The sequence below is a fragment of the Rhinopithecus roxellana genome, chromosome 6, assembly GCF_007565055.1.
Source record: "Rhinopithecus roxellana isolate Shanxi Qingling chromosome 6, ASM756505v1, whole genome shotgun sequence".
Taxonomy (NCBI): domain Eukaryota; kingdom Metazoa; phylum Chordata; class Mammalia; order Primates; family Cercopithecidae; genus Rhinopithecus; species Rhinopithecus roxellana.
In genome coordinates this window covers 109,070,570-109,094,261 of record NC_044554.1, presented here as the reverse complement: position 1 = coordinate 109,094,261, position 23,692 = coordinate 109,070,570, and the positions used below count along the sequence as shown (strand labels likewise).

The 23,692-nt window shown below is 43.7% G+C and overlaps 1 protein-coding gene across 4 annotated transcripts in view; it reads right to left on the bottom strand.

Moving 5' to 3' along the window:
- Positions 1-23,080, bottom strand: part of NUB1 (negative regulator of ubiquitin like proteins 1) — a 35,213-nt gene extending 12,133 nt beyond the window's left edge. For 2 of the 4 annotated variants that reach the window (XM_010384042.2, XM_030932476.1), the window contains exons 1-8: positions 22,935-23,080; positions 19,328-19,446; positions 15,548-15,715; positions 13,318-13,376; positions 11,575-11,645; positions 7,869-8,051; positions 7,598-7,692; positions 6,901-7,007 (exon numbers count right to left, since the gene is read on the bottom strand). In XM_010384042.2, coding sequence (XP_010382344.1) covers positions 6,901-7,007; positions 7,598-7,692; positions 7,869-8,051; positions 11,575-11,645; positions 13,318-13,376; positions 15,548-15,715; positions 19,328-19,446; positions 22,935-23,007 — 875 coding nt within the window. In that variant the 5' untranslated portion in view covers positions 23,008-23,080. Of the gene's footprint in view, positions 1-6,900; positions 7,008-7,597; positions 7,693-7,868; positions 8,052-11,574; positions 11,646-13,317; positions 13,377-15,547; positions 15,716-19,327; positions 19,447-22,816 lie in introns of all 4 variants that reach the window. The other 2 variants (XM_030932475.1, XM_010384043.2) reach the window with 2 other exon arrangements.
- Positions 23,081-23,692: the final 612 nt, after the last annotated feature.

Sequence of the window (23,692 nt, the reverse complement as noted above, 5' to 3'; positions counted from 1 at the left end):
TTTTCAGCATCTGAAACCTTTTTGTGAATTACTGGAATTCTTTCCCAGTTCTTGGTATATTTTCAAAGGCTGACTGCTCTAAAAGAGAGATCCTAATGTTTAGGAAGGGAGCTGTATTTATAATCTCATCCTTCTAATGGGGGAAAAAAGAGAAATCAGGGCTTAGGAATCAAAGCTTACCACCACTTGCCCCAGGACACACATGCAGTCCCTTGACAGGAAGGAGAACCCAAGGCCACTGTTTTAGAGGCCCTCAGCAAATACTGGGAAGACCATGCTTTAAAACTGTAACTTCCAATCTTGACTGCAAATTAGCATCACCTGGACCAGAGCAACATTCGTTCTTTCTTTCTTTTTTTTTTTTTTTTAGACAGAGTCTCGCTCTGTCGCCCAGGCTGGAGTGCAGTGGCCAGATCTCAGCTCACTGCAAGCTCCGCCTCCCGGGTTTACGCCATTCTCCTGCCTCAGCCTCCCGAGTAGCTGGGACTATAGGCGCCCGCCACCTCGCCCGGCTAGTTTTTTGTATTGTTAGTAGAGACGGGGTTTCACCGTGTTAGCCAGGATGGTCTCGATCTCCTGACCTCGTGATCCGCCCGTCTCGGCCTCCCAAAGTGCTGGGATTACAGGCTTGAGCCACCACGCCCGGCCCCCTTTCTTTCTTTCTTTAAGAATCATTGATCCCACCTAGACCAAACATAATAGAAATCTCTGGGGGTTGGGCCTGGTTGTTATATTGCCAGAGTCTCCCCCGGTGAGTCTAACGTACAGCCAGGGCTGAACACCGCTTCTTTAAAGACGCCAAAAAAATCCCTACGTATTATGAATGCCTCGGCTGATGAAGGCTCAGACAAGACATTCATGTTCAACCATATTCAAGCTGGGGGAAAATCAATCCAGAAAGCGCCAGGCTCTAAGGGCCCAGCTGATTTCTGAGGGCCTGTGTGCAGGCAAAACGAGACTATCCGTGGCAGCAGGCTGAACCCAGGCGCAGAGAACTGAAGAAAGACAGCAACAGAAGTCAGCGTGCTCCAAGAGAAGTGCTGGCAAAGGCAGCCATCAAAGTGACTGATTTTAAGTTATGATTACGTTAAAAATTCCTAATGCCAATCTAGGTCTCAAGTCTTCAATAAGAACATTTGGAACCACACATTGTACATGAACAAGGTTTTATATCTTTGTGTTCATTGGTGTTCTACTAAAAATAAGACTGCTCTTGTATAAAACTACAAAATCCACATGGCCTCAAGCTTCCTGTCCTGCCTATCAAAATATGCGTGGAATAATAATAAAAAAAAAACCAAAAGGACTTTTATTTTGTCATTTGCCCTTTAAAACAGTAGTCTCCTAAAGAGGGCCCGTGTAGACAGTCCATTTGGGGGTGCGGCAAGAAAAATGTATCACGGCAGTATTTTTACACTTATTTTCATCTCGAGTCTCAACATTTCGAATTTCGTGAATGTTTGAGAACATATACACCACATTTTACACACACATGTGCACGCAGACACACAGATGTGGAGCTGGGTGAGGGGTACTTTCTCCAAATTTACTGCTCAGCCTGAGAACTTGACTTAGAAAAAGCAGCACTTTGTGGATTGTGGTCTGATCTCACAGGCACGGTGAGATTTCCTGGCTCTGGACACATTCTGGTTCCTGTGACAGAAGACTCTCCTGCCACTCACAGGAAAGCAATGGGCATGTGGCCGAACTTCTCCATCTCCTGCATGTTGTTTTAACAGGCTCATTCATGTTTTACTAAGCATCAGGAGCGTGGACAGAAATGGCCTCATGTCAGTTAAAAATAAAATCAATATGCACTTATCTCAAGTTGGACCCAGGATCGAGTATTTATTTGTGCAGCCAAAAAAAAAAAAAGAGAGAGAGAAAAACAACAAAATGAACACACACACAAAAAAAACCAAAGCAGAGGTCTCAGAGGGGTATATGTCATACTTTCAGTTTTGAGAAATCAACACATTATTATATATAAAACTATATTTAAACCTGATCATTTGCTTGGGGAAAAGTGGTTTCTTAAAGCCTGGTATAAATGGAATTTAGAAGGCCGGGCGTGGTGGCTCACACCTGTAATCCCAGCACTTTGGGAGGCTGAGGTAGAAAAATCACTTGAACCCAGGAGTTTGAGACCAGCCTGAGCAACATAGAGACTGTCTCTAAAAAAAAAAAAAAAAAAAAAAAAAAAAACTATAACAATAAAAAATTTAATTTAGAGTATACTTTTATTAACACTACTTTGGTTTACAATTTTAGTAGCAATAATATTCAGCACTGTTGATACATTTTCATGCTGACAATATTAAAATAAACGTACAACATTTATTTAAATAAAATCTACTGAGCCTAGCTTTCAAAAAATAAAATCCTGGCCAGGCACAGTGGCTCATGCCTGTAATCCCAGGACTTTAGGAGTCCGAGGCGGGCGGATCACCTGAGGTCAGGAATTCAAGACCAGCCTGGCCAACATGGTGAAACCCCATCTCTACAAAAATTAGCTGGGCATGATGACGGACGCCTGTAATCCCAGCTACTTGGGAGGCTGAGGTGGGAGAATTGCTTGAACCCAAGAGGCCGAGGTTGCAGTGAGCCGAGATTGCGCCATTGCACTCCAGCCTGGGCGACAGTGCAAGAGTCCGTCTTAAAAACAACAACAAAAATTAAATCCCATTTGAGCTTAAGTCAGTTATTTAACAGAAATTTATTATGTTTGTCTTACAGGTTAATTTTTTTTTTTTTTTTTTTTTTTTTGAGACAGAGTCTCGCTCTGTCGCCCAGGCTGGAGTGCAGTGGCGCAATCTCGGCTCACTGCAAGCTCCGCCTCCCGGGTTCACGCCATTATCCAGCCTCAGCCTCCCGTGTAGCTGGGACTACAGGCGCCCGCCTCCATGCCCGGCTAATTTTTTGTATTTTTACTAGAGTCGGGGTTTCACTGCGTTAGCCGAAAAGGTCTGATCTCCTGACCTTGTGATCTGCCTGTCTCGGCCTCCCAAAGTGCTGGGATTACTGGCGTGAGCCACCGTGCCCAGCCTAAAATTTTTATGTTAAAGAAAGATACTAATTTCAAGAAAGGTAAGCCTGGCCGGGCGCAGTGGCTCACACCTGTAATCCCAACACTTTGGGAGGCCAAGGCGGGCGGATCACCTGACGTCGGAAGTTCAAGACCAGCCTGGCCAACATAGTGAAACCCCGTCTCTACTAAAAATACAAAAATTAGCCGGCAGTGGTGGTGGGCGCCGGTAATCCCAGCTATTTGAGAGGCTGAGGCAAGAGAATCGCTTGAACCCAGGAGGCAGAGGTTGCAGTGGGCAGAGATTGCAGTAAGCCAAGATTGTGCCATTGCCCTCCAGCCTGGGCGACAGAGTGGGACTCCGTCTGAAAAAAAAAAACCAAAAGCCAAACTTACCTAACTTTTTTCAAGAAAGGTTGGCTAAAAAGTCATTTTCAATTTTATTACTGGTTTTAAGGAATTGGATTATAGTGTGCTATAGTTTTTTTTCTGATATTTCTTGTACTTGGGGTTCCTTAAAGTGATTGCATCTGGGGGTTTATAGTTTTCATCAAACTGGGAAAAATTGTGGCCATTTTTTTCTTCAAGTATTTTTTCTGTCCCACATGCCTCCCTTTCCAGGGACTCCAATTACATGCATTTTAGGCTGCCTGAAATTGTTCCACAGCTTGCAGATGCTCTGTTCATTTTTTCTTCTTTTCAGTCTTTTCTGTTTTCTCAGATAGTTTCTATTGCCTTAGTTAACATTTACTAGTCTTCTCTTCTATAGTGGCTATTTTGCAGTTCATCCCACCTAATGTACTTTTCATCTTATGTGTTGTACTTTTTCTCTCTTACATTCTGGTTTGGGTCTTCTGAATGTCTCCCATGTCTTTATCCGACATGTTCAATTGTTCCTCTGCCTTCTTGAGCATATGGATGACAGTCACTGTTTTAATGTCCTTGTCTACTAATTCTATCTTCGGTGTCACTTCTGGATCGGTTGCTACTGACTGATTTTTCTGCTTGTTATAGCTTGCATTTGCTTGTTTCTTTGCATACCTACTAATTTTTCAGTGGATGCTTGATATTTTTGAGTTGCCAAATTATTGCGGTTTGTTAGGGATGCACTTATTTCAAAACAGTAAGTTAAGGGTACTGTTGAGAACTAGCTTTTAAGCTTTGTTAAGTGGGACCAAATTATGCCCTAGTACTGAGGCAACACCCTTCTGAAGATTCCATTTGATGCCCTGTGACTACCGAATTCTCCACTCTGGCTGGTGGGAATAGGAACTATTCCTGGCCTCCTAGGAACTCTGGCGACTACTCCCTGCTTCTTTCATGTGGTACCTTGCCCAGCCCTGGGTGGTTTCCTCACACACATGTGCTGATCATCGCTGAGCAGAAGACTCAAAGGCTCCTCTGAAGCGGACACCCTCTCTCCGGCAGCTCGTTCCTCTCACCTCCTTGGCCTCCTGCACGCCCAGCTCCATGTCCTTAACTCCAGGGAGCACAAGGCTGTGCCTGGGTTTGCCGCCCTCCCTGCCCCGTAGCCTGAAACTTCTCCAGGCACTGAGCTCCCCTCATGTTTCCCCACCCCAGGGTCACCGTTCTGCACTGCCAGGAAGTCACTGTTTCATACTATTTGGGGAAAGAAACTATTCTTGATCATACTACATACCATACTCCAAGACATATGGTAGGAAGTTGTGACAGAACTTCTAGATTACTTGGAGAAGTTAGGGGGAAAAAATCAAATGGAAAAGGAAATGGAAAAACTGAAGTTTCCTCCATCTGCATTCTATTTGGCTTGCATTACTGCTGATTTCCTTTATGAAAAGGGAGAAATCACACACACACAAAATATGCTAACAAGTTGGCCAGGATAAACAGATGCCCAGAAAACAAATAACTTTCTCTACTTAGAAAGACATTGACAATTATTATTTCATTATTATATCTACTACTTACCGAACATGTGAATGTACCATGAACTGAAGATGTAGCAAAATTTTTATTCAGTGGTTCCCTGAGACCTAAAAATTATTTCAAGGATTTGTCCAGGGTAAAAAGAGAGAGGCTCACACAGATGTATGAAGATCAACCATGTCTTTATAACTGCTGAAGCTCGATTATGAGTGTATATGGAAGCTCATTATACTAATTTTTACTTTTATGTCTATTTGAAATTTTCCATAATAAAAAATGAGAAACAACTATGGAAGGGAATGAAAAATTTACTTAAATTTTTAGGACCTAATTTACAGCCTGTTTACTCTGCACTGTTTGCAGAAGAGAATGAAACTAACGTCCTTTCAGAAACAGGCAGAGACAGAGACCCCAGAGGCACCCACCAGCCCTCATTCTCACTATTCCCAGCCCGGCCCCTCCCCTCCCAGTCCCTTCTTTGGGTACGTTAAAGTTGGGACTTGTTCACTTAGAACCCAAAGGCACTGACCAATGGAAAACTATAAATATTTGCATTCATATTCTGGGAGTATACAGTATTATCTTGGGAATGCACCAAAACAGAAAAGAAGTTAACACTAAATTTGTTAACTTTTGACCATTTTCAAAAAATCAAGTCTACTTTTCACATGTTGAATATGTCTGCATCACAGTCTCTTAGTACCATTTCCCATGAAGAGGAACCAGGGCTCCTTGGGAAATTGCTGATTCCTGGTCTGGGGCGTTAAATGCCCAAGATGAGCCTGGAGTATCTTTGGATTCCAGAAATCAGAGACTGCAAAGACTAGCAGGGTTGAGTCAAAAAAACACAGGGGCTGCCTGCCAGCCAGCGATGACCAATTTAAGCACGGAAGTTTGAAACACATCAAATGTTTTAAATCCATGAGTTAATAATGATACTTAAGAAAATGAAAAGAAAAAGAAACCTCTTCGGTCACCTTTGGAGGGTGATAGTGAAGGAACTCATTTATTTTGAAAACAAGAAAATAAGGAGAAAGGAACAAAGTATTTTATTCTATCTTTCCTATACAAATTGTACCTCCACATATAAAATAACTGATGAGCAAAAAAAATTTTTTTCAGAATTCCAACAATAAATGCAGAAGGGAGGCCGGGTGCAGTGACTAACACCTGTAATCCTAGCATTTTGGGAGACCAAGGTGGGAGGATCACATGAGTCCAGGAGTCCAAGACCAGCCTGAGCAACACAGGGAGACCCCATCTCTATAATAATAATAATTTAAAAAAGGCAGACACAGTGGCTCACATCTGTCTAATACCAGCACTTTGAGAGGCTGTGGTGGGTGGATCACTTGAGCCCAGGAGTTTGAGACTAACGTGGGCAACATAGTGAAATCTCATCTCTACAACAAATACAAAAAAATTATCTGGGCATGGTGATGTGCACCTGTGATCCCAGCTACTTGGGAGGCTGAGGTGGGAGGATCACTCCAGCCCAGGAGATGGAGGTTGCAATGAGCTGAGATGGTGCCACTGCACTCCAGCCTGGGTGACAGAGTGAGACTGTATCTCAAAAAAAATAATAATAAGTGCAGAAGGAATAATATCACCATCATACAGCTCTCAAACAATGGATTTGAGGAATAATCATCAATAGTACCCAAAAACCATTAGGCGACAAGCTGACAGGAAACTTTATAATGGAAAGTTCCAACTAGCAACATAGCACATGTACAAAAGAAGAGAGGATATCCTACCTGCTTGAAAATTCTTTTCTTTACAGGGAGGAAAAGTCAATTAGAAATACAAAGGGAAAAAGAAATTCACCAGTCTACACTATAACTACTCTTTTACATTAACCACTGTCGTAGATGAAAGTCTGCAGTCTCAAGGGCATGGCAGGGTGCTCTGTATAGTCTGGGCCATCTTCCTTAAAGCTGGTATTCACCAAGTACAAAAGCGCCTACCAGAAATATTTGTCAGCGTCCAACAGACATGGCAAGGCTATTCCATATTCTTTTCTTTTCAGGAAAGCTCTGCCCTTCTCATGATATCCCATAGCTAACATAAGGGCCTAGGAAAAATATGAATTTAAAAAACATCACTTTAAAATATAATAAAACAAATTATATTAAAAGCATATTACTTTTCAAAAACCAAATAAAGTAAACGAAAACCCCACAGATATGTTTAAGATTAAACCTCTGCTTACCTATTCCAAATTATAGAACAGGGAAAGGGTATGAGGAAACAGGGGAGAGATGTCAGAATCACCTGTGGACTTTTCCCAAACTACACAGTTTCCTTGCCCTTATTCTGATCCATCCCTTAGGGGACATGGTCCTCTAGTAAAATAAACTAGACGAAAAGCACTGCCACAGGAAGCCGTGTGCATTGAAGGCAGTGGGTCGTGTCCTCAGGTATGTTGAAAGTCACTGCTCCAGGATGGTGAGGTATGACATTTTGTACTAATGCACTGAAAAGCACAGGGTGAGGCCCACTGGATGCCAGTGCTCACCACATGGTGACATTTTCCGTTTACAAGGCTGGAGATGGAGCACTGTTTCCAACCCTTTACAACACTTCCAACATAAAGTAACTCAAAAACCACCCCTGCCCTGACAACAAATCTAAGGACAGGCCACATGTTCTCAGAGTACTTACTTTTCTTTCTGATGCGGGAATTCTGATTGATCTGCCTGTCTGGTTAGCTATGTCTAAGTACGGTGTCATTTCTGGATCCACCACTGTCTCAGCTGCTGTAACAAAACCAAAAGGACCTCCATTAACTCAATGTTAAACAGCTGTGATGATAACGACCTTAAAAATGTTAGACTGTTGAGGTGAAACTCAGTGAGAGCCGTGATCCCCCAGGTGTGTGATCAGTGCTGCCCCTAAGCGTCTGAGAGGGTGACAAGCCCAGAGCTCTGGGTACCTCTCTGTGCCAGTATTTCTAGTCCTCTCTTGGTCCTCTGAATTTGTTTCTCTTTGAGTTCAGCCTCGTTTTGTTCCTCTTCCTCTAACTGGAAGTTTTTCCTCACATCCTCTTCAGACTGTTTCAGTTCAAGCACCATCGCTTTCACATTGTGAGCCACGCCTTGTTCCTCAAGCGTTTTTCCTATAGAAAGCAGAATCGCCTATTACTTTAAAAAGCCATTCAGCTTACCAGGTAACAGTCCATTTTCTATGTTAAATGGAATTGTTTTTACTTTTGAGACAAGGTCTCACTCTGTCACCTAGGCTGGAGTGCAGTGACACGATCATGGCTCCCCGCAGCCTTCATCTCCTGGGCTCAAGCAAGTCTCCCACCTCAGCCTCCCGAGGAGCTGGGACTACAGGCCCATGCCACCACATCCAGCTAATTTTTTTTTTTTTTTTTTTTTTTTGAGACTGAGTCTCGCTCTGTCCCCCAGGCTGGAGTGCAGTGGCCGGATCTCAGCTCACTGCAAGCTCCGCCTCCCGGGTTCACGCCATTCTCCTGCCTCAGCCTCCCGAGTAGCTGGGACTACAGGTGCCCGCCACTGCGCCCGGCTAATTTTTTGTATTTTTAGTAGAGACGGGGTTTCACCATGGTCTCGATCTCCTGACCTTGTGATCCGCCCACCTCGGCCTCCCAAAGTGCTGGGATTACAGACATGAGCCACCGCACTCGGCCATATCCAGCTAATTTTTGTATTTTTCACAGTGATGAGGTCTCACTATGTTGCCCAGGCTTGTCTTGGACTCCTGGGCTCAAGTGATCCTCCCACCTCAGCCTCACAAAGTGCTGGGTTACAGACATCAGCCCTCGCTCCTGGACAAAACGGAATTCTAAATCCTGCATACCGTCACACCACATAATTGGTAAAAATATGCCTACCTTTGCTTGTAAGTATGTCACTGTTAAGCAGTGGTTAAAATCAGCTAGCGACAACAGAATCAACTAAATTCATCATTTCTAATCTTCTTTATTCTCAGCCTAAGACCAGATCAAAGCAACAAATATTTGATAATCTACTACAGGGAGAACACTGTGCTAGACAATATCAATGGAAAATGAGAAAGTATAACACACCTCTCCTACCCTCTAGTTGGAAAAATAACAAAGCCAATTCACAGCTACAAACAGGAAGCTATACTGCAGCCTGCTGTCATGGTTAAAAGCAAAGACCGGCAGGGCGTGGTGGTTCACACCTGTAACCTCAGTACTTTGGCAGGCTGAGGCAGGTAGATCGCTTGAGCCCAGGAGTTCAAGACCAGCCTGGGCAACACGTGGACCCCGTCTCCACAGAAAATAAAACATTAGCCTGGCATGGTGGTGCGCACCTGTGGTCCTAGCTACTCAGTGGGAAGCTGAGGTGGGAGGATTGCTTGCACCTGGGAGGTGGAGGCTGCAGTGAGCTGCAATCGCACCACCACACTCCAGCCTGGGTGACAGATAGAGACCCTATCTCTAAATAAATAAATAAAAGCAAAGACTATGGGCTCCATCTACCGTTTTAACTCTGTGGCCCTGAATAAACTACCTGTCTTCTAGGACTCAGTTTCCTCATACATAAATTGGAAATAAAGGGCAGAAATCAATGAAACAGAATGAAAGAAAATAGTAACAAAATCAAAAGCTGGCTCCATGAATAAATTAGCCAAATACACAAATCTAACAAAAATTATGTCAAAGATGCAAATAAACAAAATAAAAAAGGGTAAACATAGATGCAAACAGATTTTAAAATAACAAAACAATATTGTGAACTAAAAACACAAATGTAAATACATTTCTGGAAAACTGTAGCTGGATTTTCTTTTGAGAAATATGACAACCTTTCTAACATTAATACATAAAATAAAGGTCCATCAGTGGTTAAGCCATCTTGATTTAAAAAAAAAAAAAAAGGCAAGGGTTGGGGGAGGTCACCAGATTTTAAGACTACAACAAAGCCACAGTAATAAAAAAAAAAAAAACCACAGGTGACTAGGAAGAACAGAAAGTATAGAAACAGGGCCCCCCAAAAAGGGTCACCACCAATCATTGGGGAAAAGATAGACTATTTAATGAATTATATAGGAAGAAAAATAAAGGAACCCTTAGACTTTATATAGAAAGGGGGACTCTGGACAGACTGAGGACCTCTTATAGATTAAGCTAATATTCAAGAAAATGTAGACTATCCTTGTGGCCCTGGGGTTAGGGGAAGGACCTCAACAAAACACAGATCATAGGCAATGGGTTTGATGACACCAAAATCAAGGATTTCTGTCCAATGAAGGATGCCACAAACAGAATTAACAGAGGAATGAGGCAACAGTGAAAAGATATCCATGACATCTAAAATAGACAATGGGAAATTGCTAGAGACGACACTGGAAAGGAAGGCTGGGTAAGCTGTGAAGGGCTATCTTAGATCAAGCTAAGAAATGTGAACTTCATTCTCGAGGCCACAGGAACGCACTGAAAACCAGTGGGCTACAGGGCTTGTATGGATTGCTGCAATAGCTAACTGGTCTCCTCAAGTCAACTCATGCCACCTTCAAATACATTCCTCTACGACGTGACCTTTCTTTTTTTTTTTTTTCTTTTTGAGATAGAGTCTCGCTCTGCTGCCCGGGCTGGAGTGCAGTGGCCGGATCTCAGCTCACTTCAGCTCACTGAAAGCTCCGCCTCCCGGGTTCACGCCATTCTCCTGCCTCAGCCTCCCGAGTAGCTGGGACTACAGGCGCCCGCCACCACGCCCGGCTAGTTTTTTGTATTTTTTAGTAGAGACGGGGTTTCACCGTGTTAGCCAGGATGGTCTCGATCTCCTGACCTCGTGATCCGCCCGTCTCGGCCTCCCAAAGTGCTGGGATTACAGGCTTGAGCCACCGCGCCCGGCCCTGTGACCTTTCTAAAACACAAACAGAATTGTGTATCACTCCGCAGCATAGATGTCTTTCCATTTCTCTTAGGAGAAATGTACTAACACTGAGTAAGGTCATCTAGTTTCTCCTTTCCCAACAGCTGTGCTACTGACATCTTGGGCTGGGCAAGTCTGTGTTGTGGGGCCTGTTCCGGGCATTGCACGTTCAGCAGCATCCCTAGCCTCCACCCACTAAATGACAGCAGCACAACCTCCCCCGTCACCAAGTTATAACCACCAAAAATGTCTCCAGACAATGCCAAATGTCTCCTGGGTATTCAGTGTGGCCTCTGCCTGCCCCTCCATCCTTAAAAAGCACTCCCCTCCCCTCACTCTCCACACACAGCCATGCTGGACCTTCCTCAGTTCCTCAAATTCACACCATAGTGCTCTGACATAAGGCTTTCCGTCTGGAACGCACGCCACCATGGTCTCCCCACTGTCCCACAGAGCCTTCACTCTTCTCACTCAAGAAGGATTTGCTGGAACTGGCATCTTACACTCAGCACACCTCATGTTCCATTCTGTAACATTTTATCTAAGCTGTAATGAGTGTCTTTCTTCCCACTATCATAGAGCAGACAATAAATATCTATTGGAAAAGCTATTTTCTGCTTTACATTTTTATTTTAGTAAACTTCTAAATCAGTTTTGGATTATAATTGGAATAAAGCTACAAATTTTTGAAAAGCCAGTGAGAAAAAAAAGGGAAGTTATTATTTCTATATTTGGTTCATTGAAAAATTATGCATATTTTGCCATACATACCTAGTTGTAGTTGCTTCTTATTTATGACAATTTTGATATAATTTTCTTGAAATCCAAAGGTTTCGGCTATTCTGTAAAATAAAACCAGTGAAAACTGTAGGAAAACAAAATTGTTATTTATTATCCATTAAAAAGGCTTTAGCCAGGCCCAGTGGCTCACACCTGTAATCCCAACACCCTGGGAGGCCAAGATGGGAGGATGGCTTGAGCCCAGGAAGGAATTCAAGACCAGCTTGGGCAACAGAGAGATCCTATCTCTACAAAAATTTTTTTTAAATTAGCCAGGCCTGGTAGCCTGTGCCTGTGGCCCTAGCTGCTTGAGAGGCTTGGGTAGGAGGATTGCTTGAACCCGAGTTTGAGGTTGCAGTGAGCTATATTCATGCCACTGTGCTTCAGCTTGGGTGACAGAGCAAGATCCCATCTCTAAAAACTAAATAAGTATTTTTTAAAAGAAGGCTTTAAGGCCAGGCGCGGTGGCTCAAGCCTGTAATCCCAGCACTTTGGGAGGCTGAGACGGGCGGATCACGAGGTCAGGAGATCGAGACCATCCTGGCTAACATGGTGAAACCCCGTCTCTACTAAAAAAACACAAAAAACTAGCCGGGCGAGGTGGCGGGCGCCTGTAGTCCCAGCTACTCAGGAGGCTGAGGCAGGAGAATGGCGTAAACCCGGGAGGTGGAGCTTGCAGTGAGCTGAGATCCGGACACTGCACTCCAGCCCAGGCGACAGAGCGAGACTCCGTCTCAAAAAAAAAAAAAAAAAAAAAAAAAAAGGAAGGCTTTAATCATGATAGCTATTTTATACATTTTATCAGAAACACCCAGGATTTCAACTGACTGACTCACAAACATCACAACAAAGCCATCTTACTAGATGGCTATTTGAAACTGTAGGAGACAAGGTCCTTTTTAAACTCTGTTTTACTACTTGTTTCCTTAGGCGGTGGAGACCACAATGCCGTAGATCCATGTGAACAGGAAGCCCTAGTTGCACATCCAGAGAAAATCCACCCCCTATACCTTCTGTGGTCTCCTTGGAGGAGCCCATAACGGGGGCTGATTCACAGGATCTTCTACGCATGTGTGTTGAATGCCATTTCCTGAATCCACCCCTAACAGTCCTGACGTAGACCAAAGAAGGAAATGAGAAAAATCAGCTGAAGAAATACACCCGCTAGCTAACCCTGGAGGTGCTCCCAACACCATTTTAAAACATATAAGGAGATGAAATAACCCACTAGATCTCAAAGTTAGGATTTCACTAGTATGTGGCAGACAAGTGTGTGTGTGTGTGTGTGTATGTGTGTGTGTTTTACAGATGGGCCAACAGCCTGAAATTAGATAAAACACCATGCTGAAGGTCATAGCAAGCTACTGGTGCATTAGGGAAAATAATAATAATTCAAAACTGATGAGCTAGTGAGTACCAGGTGTCTCCTGTTTATATCACTCACTCACTCATTCAAACATGCACCCAGTGCCTACCACATGATGGGCATGGAGTTCCCACCTGCTCGGAAGTTACACCAGGAAATAGTGTTTGCAAGTCTTGAGCCCTCACTTTGCCACTTACCTACCAGTATCAGCTCTAATAAGTCCTTCAACCTCAAAGCCTCAATTTCCTCTTCTATAAAATGAGGATAATGCCTGCCCTACCTATCTTAAGAGGACGCTCACAGAGGATCAAATGAGCCAATACAAAAAGGCCCAGAGCACCTAGGACACAGAGCACACAGATACTCACTTGGACCTCAGTTCTCTCCCAGTGATGAGCAATCGGGTCTCCAACAAGTTTTTCCTATCCTGTTAAAAATAAGACAAAGTAAAGTGTACTTGAATTTAACACCTTTGGAGAGATTACCCTGTGAAATCAGAAAAGCTGACGGCAGAGGATATAAACTTAGCTCACCGTTAAGAACTAAAACGCTGCCTGCCTAGAAGTCTACTGAACATAACCCAGCACAGGCTGACCCTGTGACCTGCACATCCTCAAGGGGGCGGCAGCGTGGCACCACCAGGCAGGGCTACTCAGAGGGGCCTCTCTCACAAGGCTGGACGTCTTTACCATTTCAGAACATTTCCACCATCCCTCAAAGAAACACCATGGCCTGTACCCCATTCACTCCCCTTTGCCCCCCAGCCCCTAGCAACCACTAATCTATTTTCTGCTGCTACAGGTTTGCCTGTTCTGGACATTTCCTATAAATGGGATCACGCAGTACACGGTCTTTTGCGTCTGGCTTCTTCCCTAAGTATCATGTTTTCAGGTGCACCCATGCTATGGACGCATCAGCACTTAATTCCTTTGCATTGTGAATAGTTTTCCGTCGTATGAATAGACCACATTTATCTATCCCTTCATCTGTTGATGGACATTTGGACTATTTCCATCTCTCAGCTACTGAATAGTGTTGCTATGACCATTCATGTATGAGGTTTTACATATTAATATAGATGTGGGCGGCAAGCCACCCAGGTGCCCAGGCAAGAGACCGAGGGCACAAGCTGTTCCAGTATAATAAAGAAAATATAGAGAATAAGAATAGTTATACTAGAAATAGATTATAGATACGATTATATATGAATATCGTTAATTATTAGTTTGTAGTATTACTCTTTATTTCAATATTATAATACTCTTTGCTCTACAATTATAACCTAGGAAAAACCAGGCCATACAGAGACAGGAGCTGAAGGGACACAGTGAGAAGTGACCAGAAGACAAGTGTGTGAGCCCTCTGTTATGCCTGGACAGGGCCACTAGAGGGCTCCCTGGTCTAGCAGTAACTCCAGTGCCTGGGAAGGCCCCTGTTACTCAGCAGACCTTGGTCTAGCAGTAGCGCCAGTGCCTGGGAAGGCAACTGTTACTTAGCAGATCGGGAAAGGGAGCCTTTCCCTGGGGGAGTCAGAGAAGACTCTGCTCCACCACCTCTTGTGGAAGGCCTGACATCAGTCAGACCCGCCCACTGCCATCCTGTGATGCTGTGCTTCAGTGGTCACACTCCTGTTTCACTTTCATGTTCTGCTCTGTACATCTGGCTCTGCCTTCAGATAGCAGTAGCAGAATTAGTGAAAGTATTCACATCTTTGATCTTTCTGAGAAGAGTATAGAAGAAATAATGACATAAGCTGTCCTCTCTCTCTCCGCCTCGGCTACCTAAAAGGGAAAGGCCCCCTGTCTGGTGGACACGTGACTCCTGTGACCTTATCAATCACTGGAGATGACTCACAGTGCTTACCCTGCCCCTTTTGCCTTGTATCCAATAAGTAACAGCACAGCCAGGCATTTGGGGCCACTACCGGTCTCCATGTCTAGGTGGTAGTGGTCCCCTGGGCCCAGCTGTCTTTTCTTCTATCTCTTTGTCTTGGGTCTTTATTTCTACGATCTGTTGTCTCCACACATGAGGAGAAAAACCCACAGACCCAGTAGGGCTGGACCCTATACTCATTTCTTCTGAGAGTGCTGGCACTGATCAGTCCCAAGAGACTCTGGGTGCCTTGCCACAGTGACATTTGTAGATGCAAACTACCTGGCCATGGCAATGAGAGGAGGTGACCCCACCCAGATCTCCTCGGCCCTGCTTGAGCACTCGGCGGACTGCCCTCTGACCTCTACCTGGAACAGGAAAAGGATGAAGCCTTCTGTGCTGTGTCCTCCTGCACAGGCATCTAGGAAACTTGGGAGTCCTTTATTCCCCATTACTTCTCAACATTCGTACTCTAGAAAGGATCAGAATGTGACATACAGCTCTGTGGCATTTGAGAGGCCCAAGCGGGTCTCTAAAAGCCTACCTTGGGAATGTTCCAGTTTAAGAATCTGTAACATTAACTTTTAAGTTGATAAATTGTTCAATATGTAAAGTCACTTAAAAGAATTCTAACTTTGGATTGTAACCTTCCAAAAAACAACAATTTATTTGATCACATCACTAACCAGACATTAGTGCCTACTCAAATTTAGGGAAATTACTCACTTTTTTTAGTCTTGGTGGTAAAAACACCTCGATTGTAGCAATTCCCGTTGTTCTATAATTTTCATTTCCTGTTCCACGCTCAATTGCCTTGCAACGTATTTCTTCTATCATCTTTTCTACTTCATTTTCACAGCATTCTAGTTTGTCAGAGTACTTCTTAGCAAGGTCCTATCAAGAAAAATCAGAAAATGCAATACTGACTTAAAAAACAAAAAGGCAAAATATAGAAAAGGGCATGAAAGACTCTAAGGCCATCAACTCTGATGAGCGGAAGTCACCCCGTTACACTGCAGTCCACGCTGTGGCTTGATATCTTGAGAGATGTGGAGTTTAGAGAGTCCAGGAAAAAGTGAAAACATTTATTTGAGACTGGGCGTGGTGGCTCGTGCCTGTAATCCCAGCACTTTGGGAGGCCAAGGCAGGTGAATCACTTGAGGTCATGAGTTTGGGACCAGCCTGGCCAACATGGTGAAACCCCATAACTACTAAAATACAAAAATTAGCTGGGCATGGTGGCGTGTGCCTGTAGACCCAGCTACTCGGGAGGCTGAGGCAGGAGAATCACTTGACCCAGGAGGCAGAGGCTGCAGTGAGCCAAGATTGCGCCACTGTACTCCAGCCTGGGCGACAGAGCAAGACTCCATCTCAAAAAAAAAAAAAAAAAAAAATTTATTTGATAAATGTTTTCTACCCACAAATAGTAAAAAAAAAAAAAAAAAAAGAAAAAAGAAAAAAAAAGGCTCAACAGAAAAAGTAAAAATAATTGAGAATCTTCTAAGGGGAAGAAAAGGGTGGGCTATGACTTACATGACTGCAATCTATTTAAAAAGTATAGTGAACTGTTCAACTCCACTAGAGGGGAAAACGAAAAAAAAAAACAGAAAATATTCCAATTTTTCAAACTTGTGAGAACAAACCAAGTTGGACTTAAACAATTTTCTTAATGAAAAACTGTGAATCATGGGTACTAGCTGTAAAATTACTTGTCAGGGAGAGCTTTAGAATTGAGAAAAAAAGAAGATTGAAAGAGCTCAGGAAACGATGAGAACCAGTTACTACTGAGAACAAAGTCATTTGGTTCCTCCCCAAAAGAATCCAGATGAATATCTCTAATCCAAAAATCTGAAATCGTCAAAATTCAACATCTGGAGATGCTAAAAGGAAATGCACACGGAAGTATTTTGAATTTTGAATTTTCAGATTAGGATGCCTGACTAGTAGGTATAAAGCAAACACTCCAAAATCCAAAACACTTCCAGTCCCAAATAATTCAGATACGGGATATTCCTCTCAATCGGTATTTGCATTTGAGGTTCAATGTTTCATTAAACATCTCATAAAATAGTAAACACTTCAAAAAACCCCAAAGGTCAAGGTTTCATTAAATTCATAATTTATGTACCATACAGTACATAAAAATTATGGTGTAAGCATAAATTTATGGCAGAAGAGATGTTCACGATATATGTGAAGTTGGAAAACTTTATAGATAGGAGTATAGGTTGGGTGTGGTGGCTCATGCCTGTCATCCCAGCACTTTGGAAGGCAAGGCGAGAGGATTGATCAAGCCCAGGAGTTCAGGACCAACCTGGGCAACAAAGTGAGACCCCGTCTCTACAAAAAATAAAAATACATTAGCCAGCCATGGTGGCATGCACCTGTAGTCCCAGCTACTCCCAAGCCTGGGGTAGCAGAATCGCTTGAGCCCAGGAGTTCGAGGCTGCAGTAAACTATGCCCATGCCATTGCACTCCAGCCTGGGCAACAGACAAAGACCTTGTCTTGAAAAAAAAAGAAAAAAAATGTTTTAAGTAACATAAACCTATATATACTTTTTTTTCTTTTAGAGATGGGGTCTCACTATGTTGCCCAGGCTGGAGTGCAGTGGCTATTCACAGGTGGGACGGCAGCATACTACAGTCTCCAACTCCTGGGTTCAAGTGATCCTCCTGCCTTAGCCTCCTGAGTAGCTGGGACTACAGGCATGCGCCACTGGGTCCAGCAATACTGTTTTTTAACAGTTATGTAGGAAAAGAGGAAGAATATACCTATGTCAATGACATTTGATGTATTTTAAAAATACATTCTTTATATATTTGTATTTATATATATACTTTTTAAAACCTAGGATATATATTATAAGTACTTTAAAAAAAACTTTCTATAATTTTCTAGAAAGCCTAACTAGTGAGGATTTCTTTCTTCCTCCCGTCACCAGCCAATTCTGACACCAACTGGAAGTCCTACGATTCAATTCTGACACTAACTACCCAGAGTTAGTGTTAGACTCCACAGGTTTAAGGGCTCACTCCACAGAAAAGCCCTAACTTCAGATACCAGTTAGCAAGGATCTGGTCCCCAGGTTACCCATACTTTTGTCTGACTTAGCTACAAAGTCAAGGGTTCATACAAGCACCCCCCTTCAGATTCCATGATTTGCTAGAACAACTCACAGAACTCCAGAAAATGGTACACTTACAAATACAGTTCATTACAAAGGACACAAAAGACTATTCATATGAAGAGCTACTAAAGCAAGATCTGGAAAGGTCCTGAGCATAGAAGCCTCTGTCCCATGGAGTTGGGGGTGTACATCCCAACATGTGGATGTGTTCACCAATTTGGAAGCTGCCCAAAATCTGTCATTTAGGGGTTTGTATGGAAGTTTCATTATGCAGGCCTGATTAAATCACTGACCATTAGTATTAGTCATCAGCTCAATTTCCCCTTCCCAGAGGTTGGAGGGGAGGGTGGAAAGTTTCAAGTATCTAATCACAGCTTGGTACTTTCGGTGACCAGCCCCACCCTGAAGCTATCTAGGGGAAACCAAGCCTCATTAGAACAAAAGTTGTCCCCATGATGCTTACCACTCAGGAAATCCCAAGAGTTTTGGCTCTGCCAGGAACCAGGGACAAATATCTTTCCTTTAGGCCACACCTAGTTTCTAAACCAAGAGACTGTAACAAGTAAATTCAGAAGCAAGGTCGGAAGGTGGGTTGCAAAGAAAAAGTGAGGCCTGCCTGGAACAGAAGAAACAGAAGAACTAGGACCCTAATACAGTTTGTCACCTCCCAAGCACACCACTATGTCACAACACAGAGCAATTTAATGCCTGATGACAGTCCTTAGTCCCTGATAAATGTTACATCATGTTCAGGATACTCCAAACGACAGCAGAGAAGTACACACTAGGAAATTCCAATATGATAATTTCTGGCAAAAATAAGTACTGTTTATCTGCTTAGAAAAACAAGCACACTTCAGTTTCTAGAAACATCACTTACATACAATACCATTTCTGATGATGCCATGAAAAACTGAGATACAACTGTTAGAAAAAAACCTATTTTGGAAAAATGAACACTGATAGTGAGAGCATCAAGAAAACTGGTGGAAAGGAGCAATTGTTTTATAGCGGATGACAGCAAGGAGCACTGAGAATGAGCCAAGACACTGTCACTCTGAATACGCAATGCAATAACTTACTGGCACCAATACTGTTGCACTAACGGGTCAAAATGAGTTCCAGATAATAATGTTATGTAATTCTGTGATGGTATGAAAAATATATGCCTGAAAAATTAGATAACATCCTTATGTGAATAAAATATTAGTAAACAAAAATAAGGTTGTCAATTCCTAGTAAAAAGTGGGTACCTGCTCACCACTAATGCTTCTGGTTATGCCAAAAGTTTATATGGTCACGCCTGACAATTCAGAATCTTATTTACCAAGGAGATTTATAATGCTGCCAATTATTGATGTCTTAAAAGAAAAATACCTTTAATGCCAAACCAACTTTTTTATTTTCATCTGTATATGGAGGTTTCCAAAGCTGAATCCTGTCTTCCCTTAAAAACTGGGTCAGTTTTGCTTGAAGGTATTTCTTTTGTGCCATCCCTGAAAGCAAAACAATACAATAATAAAACTCCACACTGCATTTTAAAGTGTTAATAACTTACCTACATGTTAAGGTGTTTTGTTGGGTAAGCAAAGCTCCCTTCTTCTCTCATTAAATATAAATTACTATGGTTTAAACAAGCTCCAGACTTCTCTAAAAATATACATGGAAATATATGTTCAATTATATATATTACATATATAAAACATGTATTTCAAAGTTGCCAATATGTAGCAAGGATTATTACACACTTGCTATTTCTTAATCTGCTATTCTCTTATCTAAGAGAAAAGAGAAAATACGAGAAAGAGAAATCCCTCGAGTGGTGAACTTTTTTCTTTTTTTTTTGAGACGGAGTCTTGCTCTGTTGCCCAGACTCGAGTGCAGTGGTGTGATGTCGGCTCCCTGCAACCTCTGCCCCTGGGTTCAAGCCACTCTCCTGCATCAGCCTCCCTAGTCACTGGGATTACAGGTGTGCACTACCACGCCCACCCAGCTAATTTTCATATTTTTAGTAGAGATGGGGTTTCGCCATGTTGGCCAGATGGTCTCGAATTCCTGACCTCAAGTGATCCACCCACCTTGGTCTCTCAAAATGCTGGGATTACAGGTGTGAGCTTGTTAATTCTCTCATACTTTGGCTAGTTTAACATAAAACAAAAGGCCAACCATCCTGGTAGTTAAATATAAAGAAAAGCTTGCTTGAACTGTAAACTATCAATAATAAATATTTTCGGGTGGGCGTGGTAGCTCAGGCCTGTAATCCCAGCACTTTGGGAGGCTGAGTTCAGGAGCTGAGATCAGGAGTTCGAGATCAGCCTGGCCAACATGGTGAAATCCCATCTCTACTAAAATAAACAAACAAACCAAAAAAAGAACAATTAGCCAGGCGTGGTGGCAGGTACCTGTAAACCCAGCTACTCAGGAGGCTGAGGCAGGAGAATCGCTTGAATCCAGGAGGCAGAGGTTGTAGTGAGCCGAGATGGCACCACTGCACTCCAGCCTGGGCAACAGAGTGAGACTCCGTCTCAAAATAATAATAAATACATAAATATTTTCTATGTCAGAATTTTTTAAATTAAAAAGATTACAATACTAGAAAAATGTTGCATATTTTCTGATTAACAGCCTAACAGCAGATCTACTATTCAAATCTAACACTGATTGGATCATTTTACAGCTGAGAAAACCAGGGCCCTGAGTTTGTACCATGACTCAGGCAAAGACACAAAATTAGGCAGCATCATAATGAGCGTAACTTCCACCCACAATACTGGACTCTGAACTTCTGTCATGGAGTCCCTTGCTGCTTGCCTGTTCCAGGTACGTAACTTTTCTCTCCCAGAGAAGTATGTGCCAGGATGGAGCTGCCTACTCATCCCACACTAGCACAGCAATTCAAAGATGCGTGTGAGGCAGCTGAGATGTGAGGCGGTTGGCAGGTGTAGCACAGCGCTTTAAGGTTTACCAAATCAGACAAGCAATAAGTAAAGAAAAATGTTATTAGTCCCTGAATGATGAAGACAAGTTCTAGAGAGTGGAAAAAATATGAGTTAATATTACCGAGATAAATTTCTTTTTTCTATTGAGGGCCAGTATTCCACATCCCCCCAAACCCAATTCACGCAACTTTGAAATCAAGTTTGGTAGCTCGTGTATTTCATAAACAAATATATTTTTAAAGAAAGTTCGGCCGGGCGCGGTGGCTCAAGCCTGTAATCCCAGCACTTTGGGAGGCCGAGACGGGCGGATCATGAGGTCAGGAGATCGAGACCATCCTGGCTAACACGGTGAAACCCCGTCTCTACTAAAAAATACAAAAACCTAGCTGGGCGAGGTGGCGGGCGCCTGTAGTCCCAGCTACTCGGGAGGCTGAGGCAGGAGAATGGCGTAAACCCGGGAGGCGGAGCTTACAGTGAGCTGAGATCCGGCCACTGCACTCCAGCCCGGGAGACAGAGCGAGACTCCGTCTCAAAAATAAATAAATAAATAAATAAAGTTCAACTCTATTTGATGTCAGTGCGGGGACAAGAATTACGTTAATCAGGACAGGGAGGAGAAAAGAGAAGAAGGAATAACAGACAAGGAGGTTGATGTGTGCAACCTGGGTGGCCCATGGGAGAATCCTCCATTTTCAAGCACTGACAAACGGCTTATCACAGCAAAGCATATTAGTACTTAAGGCCTTAGCTTTTCAAACACCAATAACGCAAAAGACTACTTTACATACTACTCATGAATCTTCAGAAATTCTGAATAAAATATCACAGCAACCCTACTGTTTCCCCACTGGGGGGCAGTAATTTCACAGGTTGGTTACTGGAGCCAAGCAATTTGAAAGGTTGATGCGGTACTCAAAGATGCCATCCACGGCCGGGTGCAGTGGCTCACGCCTGTAATCCCACTTGGGAGGCCGAGACCAGCGGATCACCTGAGGTCAGGAGTTCAAGACCAGCCTGGTCAACATGGTGAAACCCCGTCCCTACTAAAAAAATAAACAAACAAAAATTTTTAAAAAGATGCCATCCAAGCCACCACTTGACAGAAGGACAAAGGAGTATTACAAACCTAGTGAGTGTCAGACACTCCAGGGAGCAAACAACAGCTCCAGGGTCTACACCTAATAGGATTTAATGTTAAAAAAAAATTAAACCACTGTCTTGAAACTTAGGAAACTTCAGTTATAGACAACAGAGTAAGTGGTGACATATTTTAAGTTTAATAAGTCAGCTTTTAATTTTAACGGAAATGAGAACTGAAAAAGTTTCATGCATGCCATACAATGTTTCACATTGTAACTAAAATACGAAACTCATTAAAATCACTCCCTGCTCCAAACAGAAAGTGAAACGTTATAACGATCCTTTAAAAATTTCACTTTCACTTTTGTAATGAATCAATCAATGCTACCTTTAGCCAGTTTTTCAACTATCCATTATATACAGTTGAAACACAACTATATCTAGTCAAGGCACATTCATTTTTTCTTAGGAAAATATGTAGGAAAATGAAAGATTCTTGATTTAAAATAAAAGGGAAGGAGGTGAGAGTAATAGAATCAGGTCGTCAAGGTTCGAGAAAATCAAGTGTCTCGTCATTAAATAGCAAAGAAAATCTGGCTTTGATTGCAAATAAATCCCAAATGGTATACTCGGAGTAAGTGTTATGATTCAAGTATAGCATTTGGCTAATTTTTTATAGATATATTTATTCCTTTCTCTCCCCAAATCAATACACTCAACATTTTCTTTTAAATACCCCACACCTGTGCCTAACTCAGCGCAAACCAAAGGGCCCCGAAGGGCCAGCGCGTCCCGAAGCCCGACCCGCCGCTCCCGGCCCGGCCGAGCTTCACGCATGGCCGCTCACCCCAGCCCCGCGGCCGCTCCACCCCCGCCAAGAGAGGTGCCCAGTCGGACCGGGAACCGGGGCGCCGAGCAGCGCTGCTGAGGCTGGGGTCGGGGACACTCGGCCGCCGGGTCCTCACCTGCGCCACGCCACGCCCGCTGCGACCAACAGAGTGCCCGGATGCGGCGGCGGCCGCCGCCGTTTGTTTTCATTCCGGGTGAGGCCAGCCCCGCCCCCGCCACCGCTGCTGCCTCCGCCGCCGCCGCCGCCGCCGCCGCTTGGAAGGCGGGTTGTGGGCGGAGCCAAGGCGAAGCCAGCCGTGGGCGGGGATACGGTCGCATGGGCGTGGTTACCGCGGGGCGGAGCCGCGACGGGGGAGCTAAATGGAGGCGGGGCTGGGCGAGGATGTGGCCGTGTGGGGCGAGGAACTGGGAGTTGGTGTCCGACGCCGCCCCAGGCTTAGGCTTCCAGGACCTCCCTCCCGGGCCCAGTTGGCCAGCCATCAAGAGGAAATGGATTCTGGCTTTGTTTCTCCAAAATCCTTGAAAGAGGCTGGGGGAAGGGTCGGGACCGTCCCAACCCACATCTCATCCCTCAGCCTAGGCTGGACCCCCTCCCTAAACCAGCGGCTTTTCACCCCGCCCTCCACAATCCCACCAGGGGCTTCCCTGGGGTGAAATTAGGCTGCTTCCCGGGAATTTCCCCCCCCCATGCTGTCCACGGCCACTAGGGACCACGAAACCTAAGGAGCTCTGCCTGCTTTCAAGGCCCCATTCCCAAGGCTGTGCTCAACAGTGACGCTTCTATTTTATTATCAGTTGTTGCTGTTAATCTCTTACTGTGCCTAACAAATTAAACTTTATCGCAGGTATGTATGTATGTATAGGAAAAATGTAG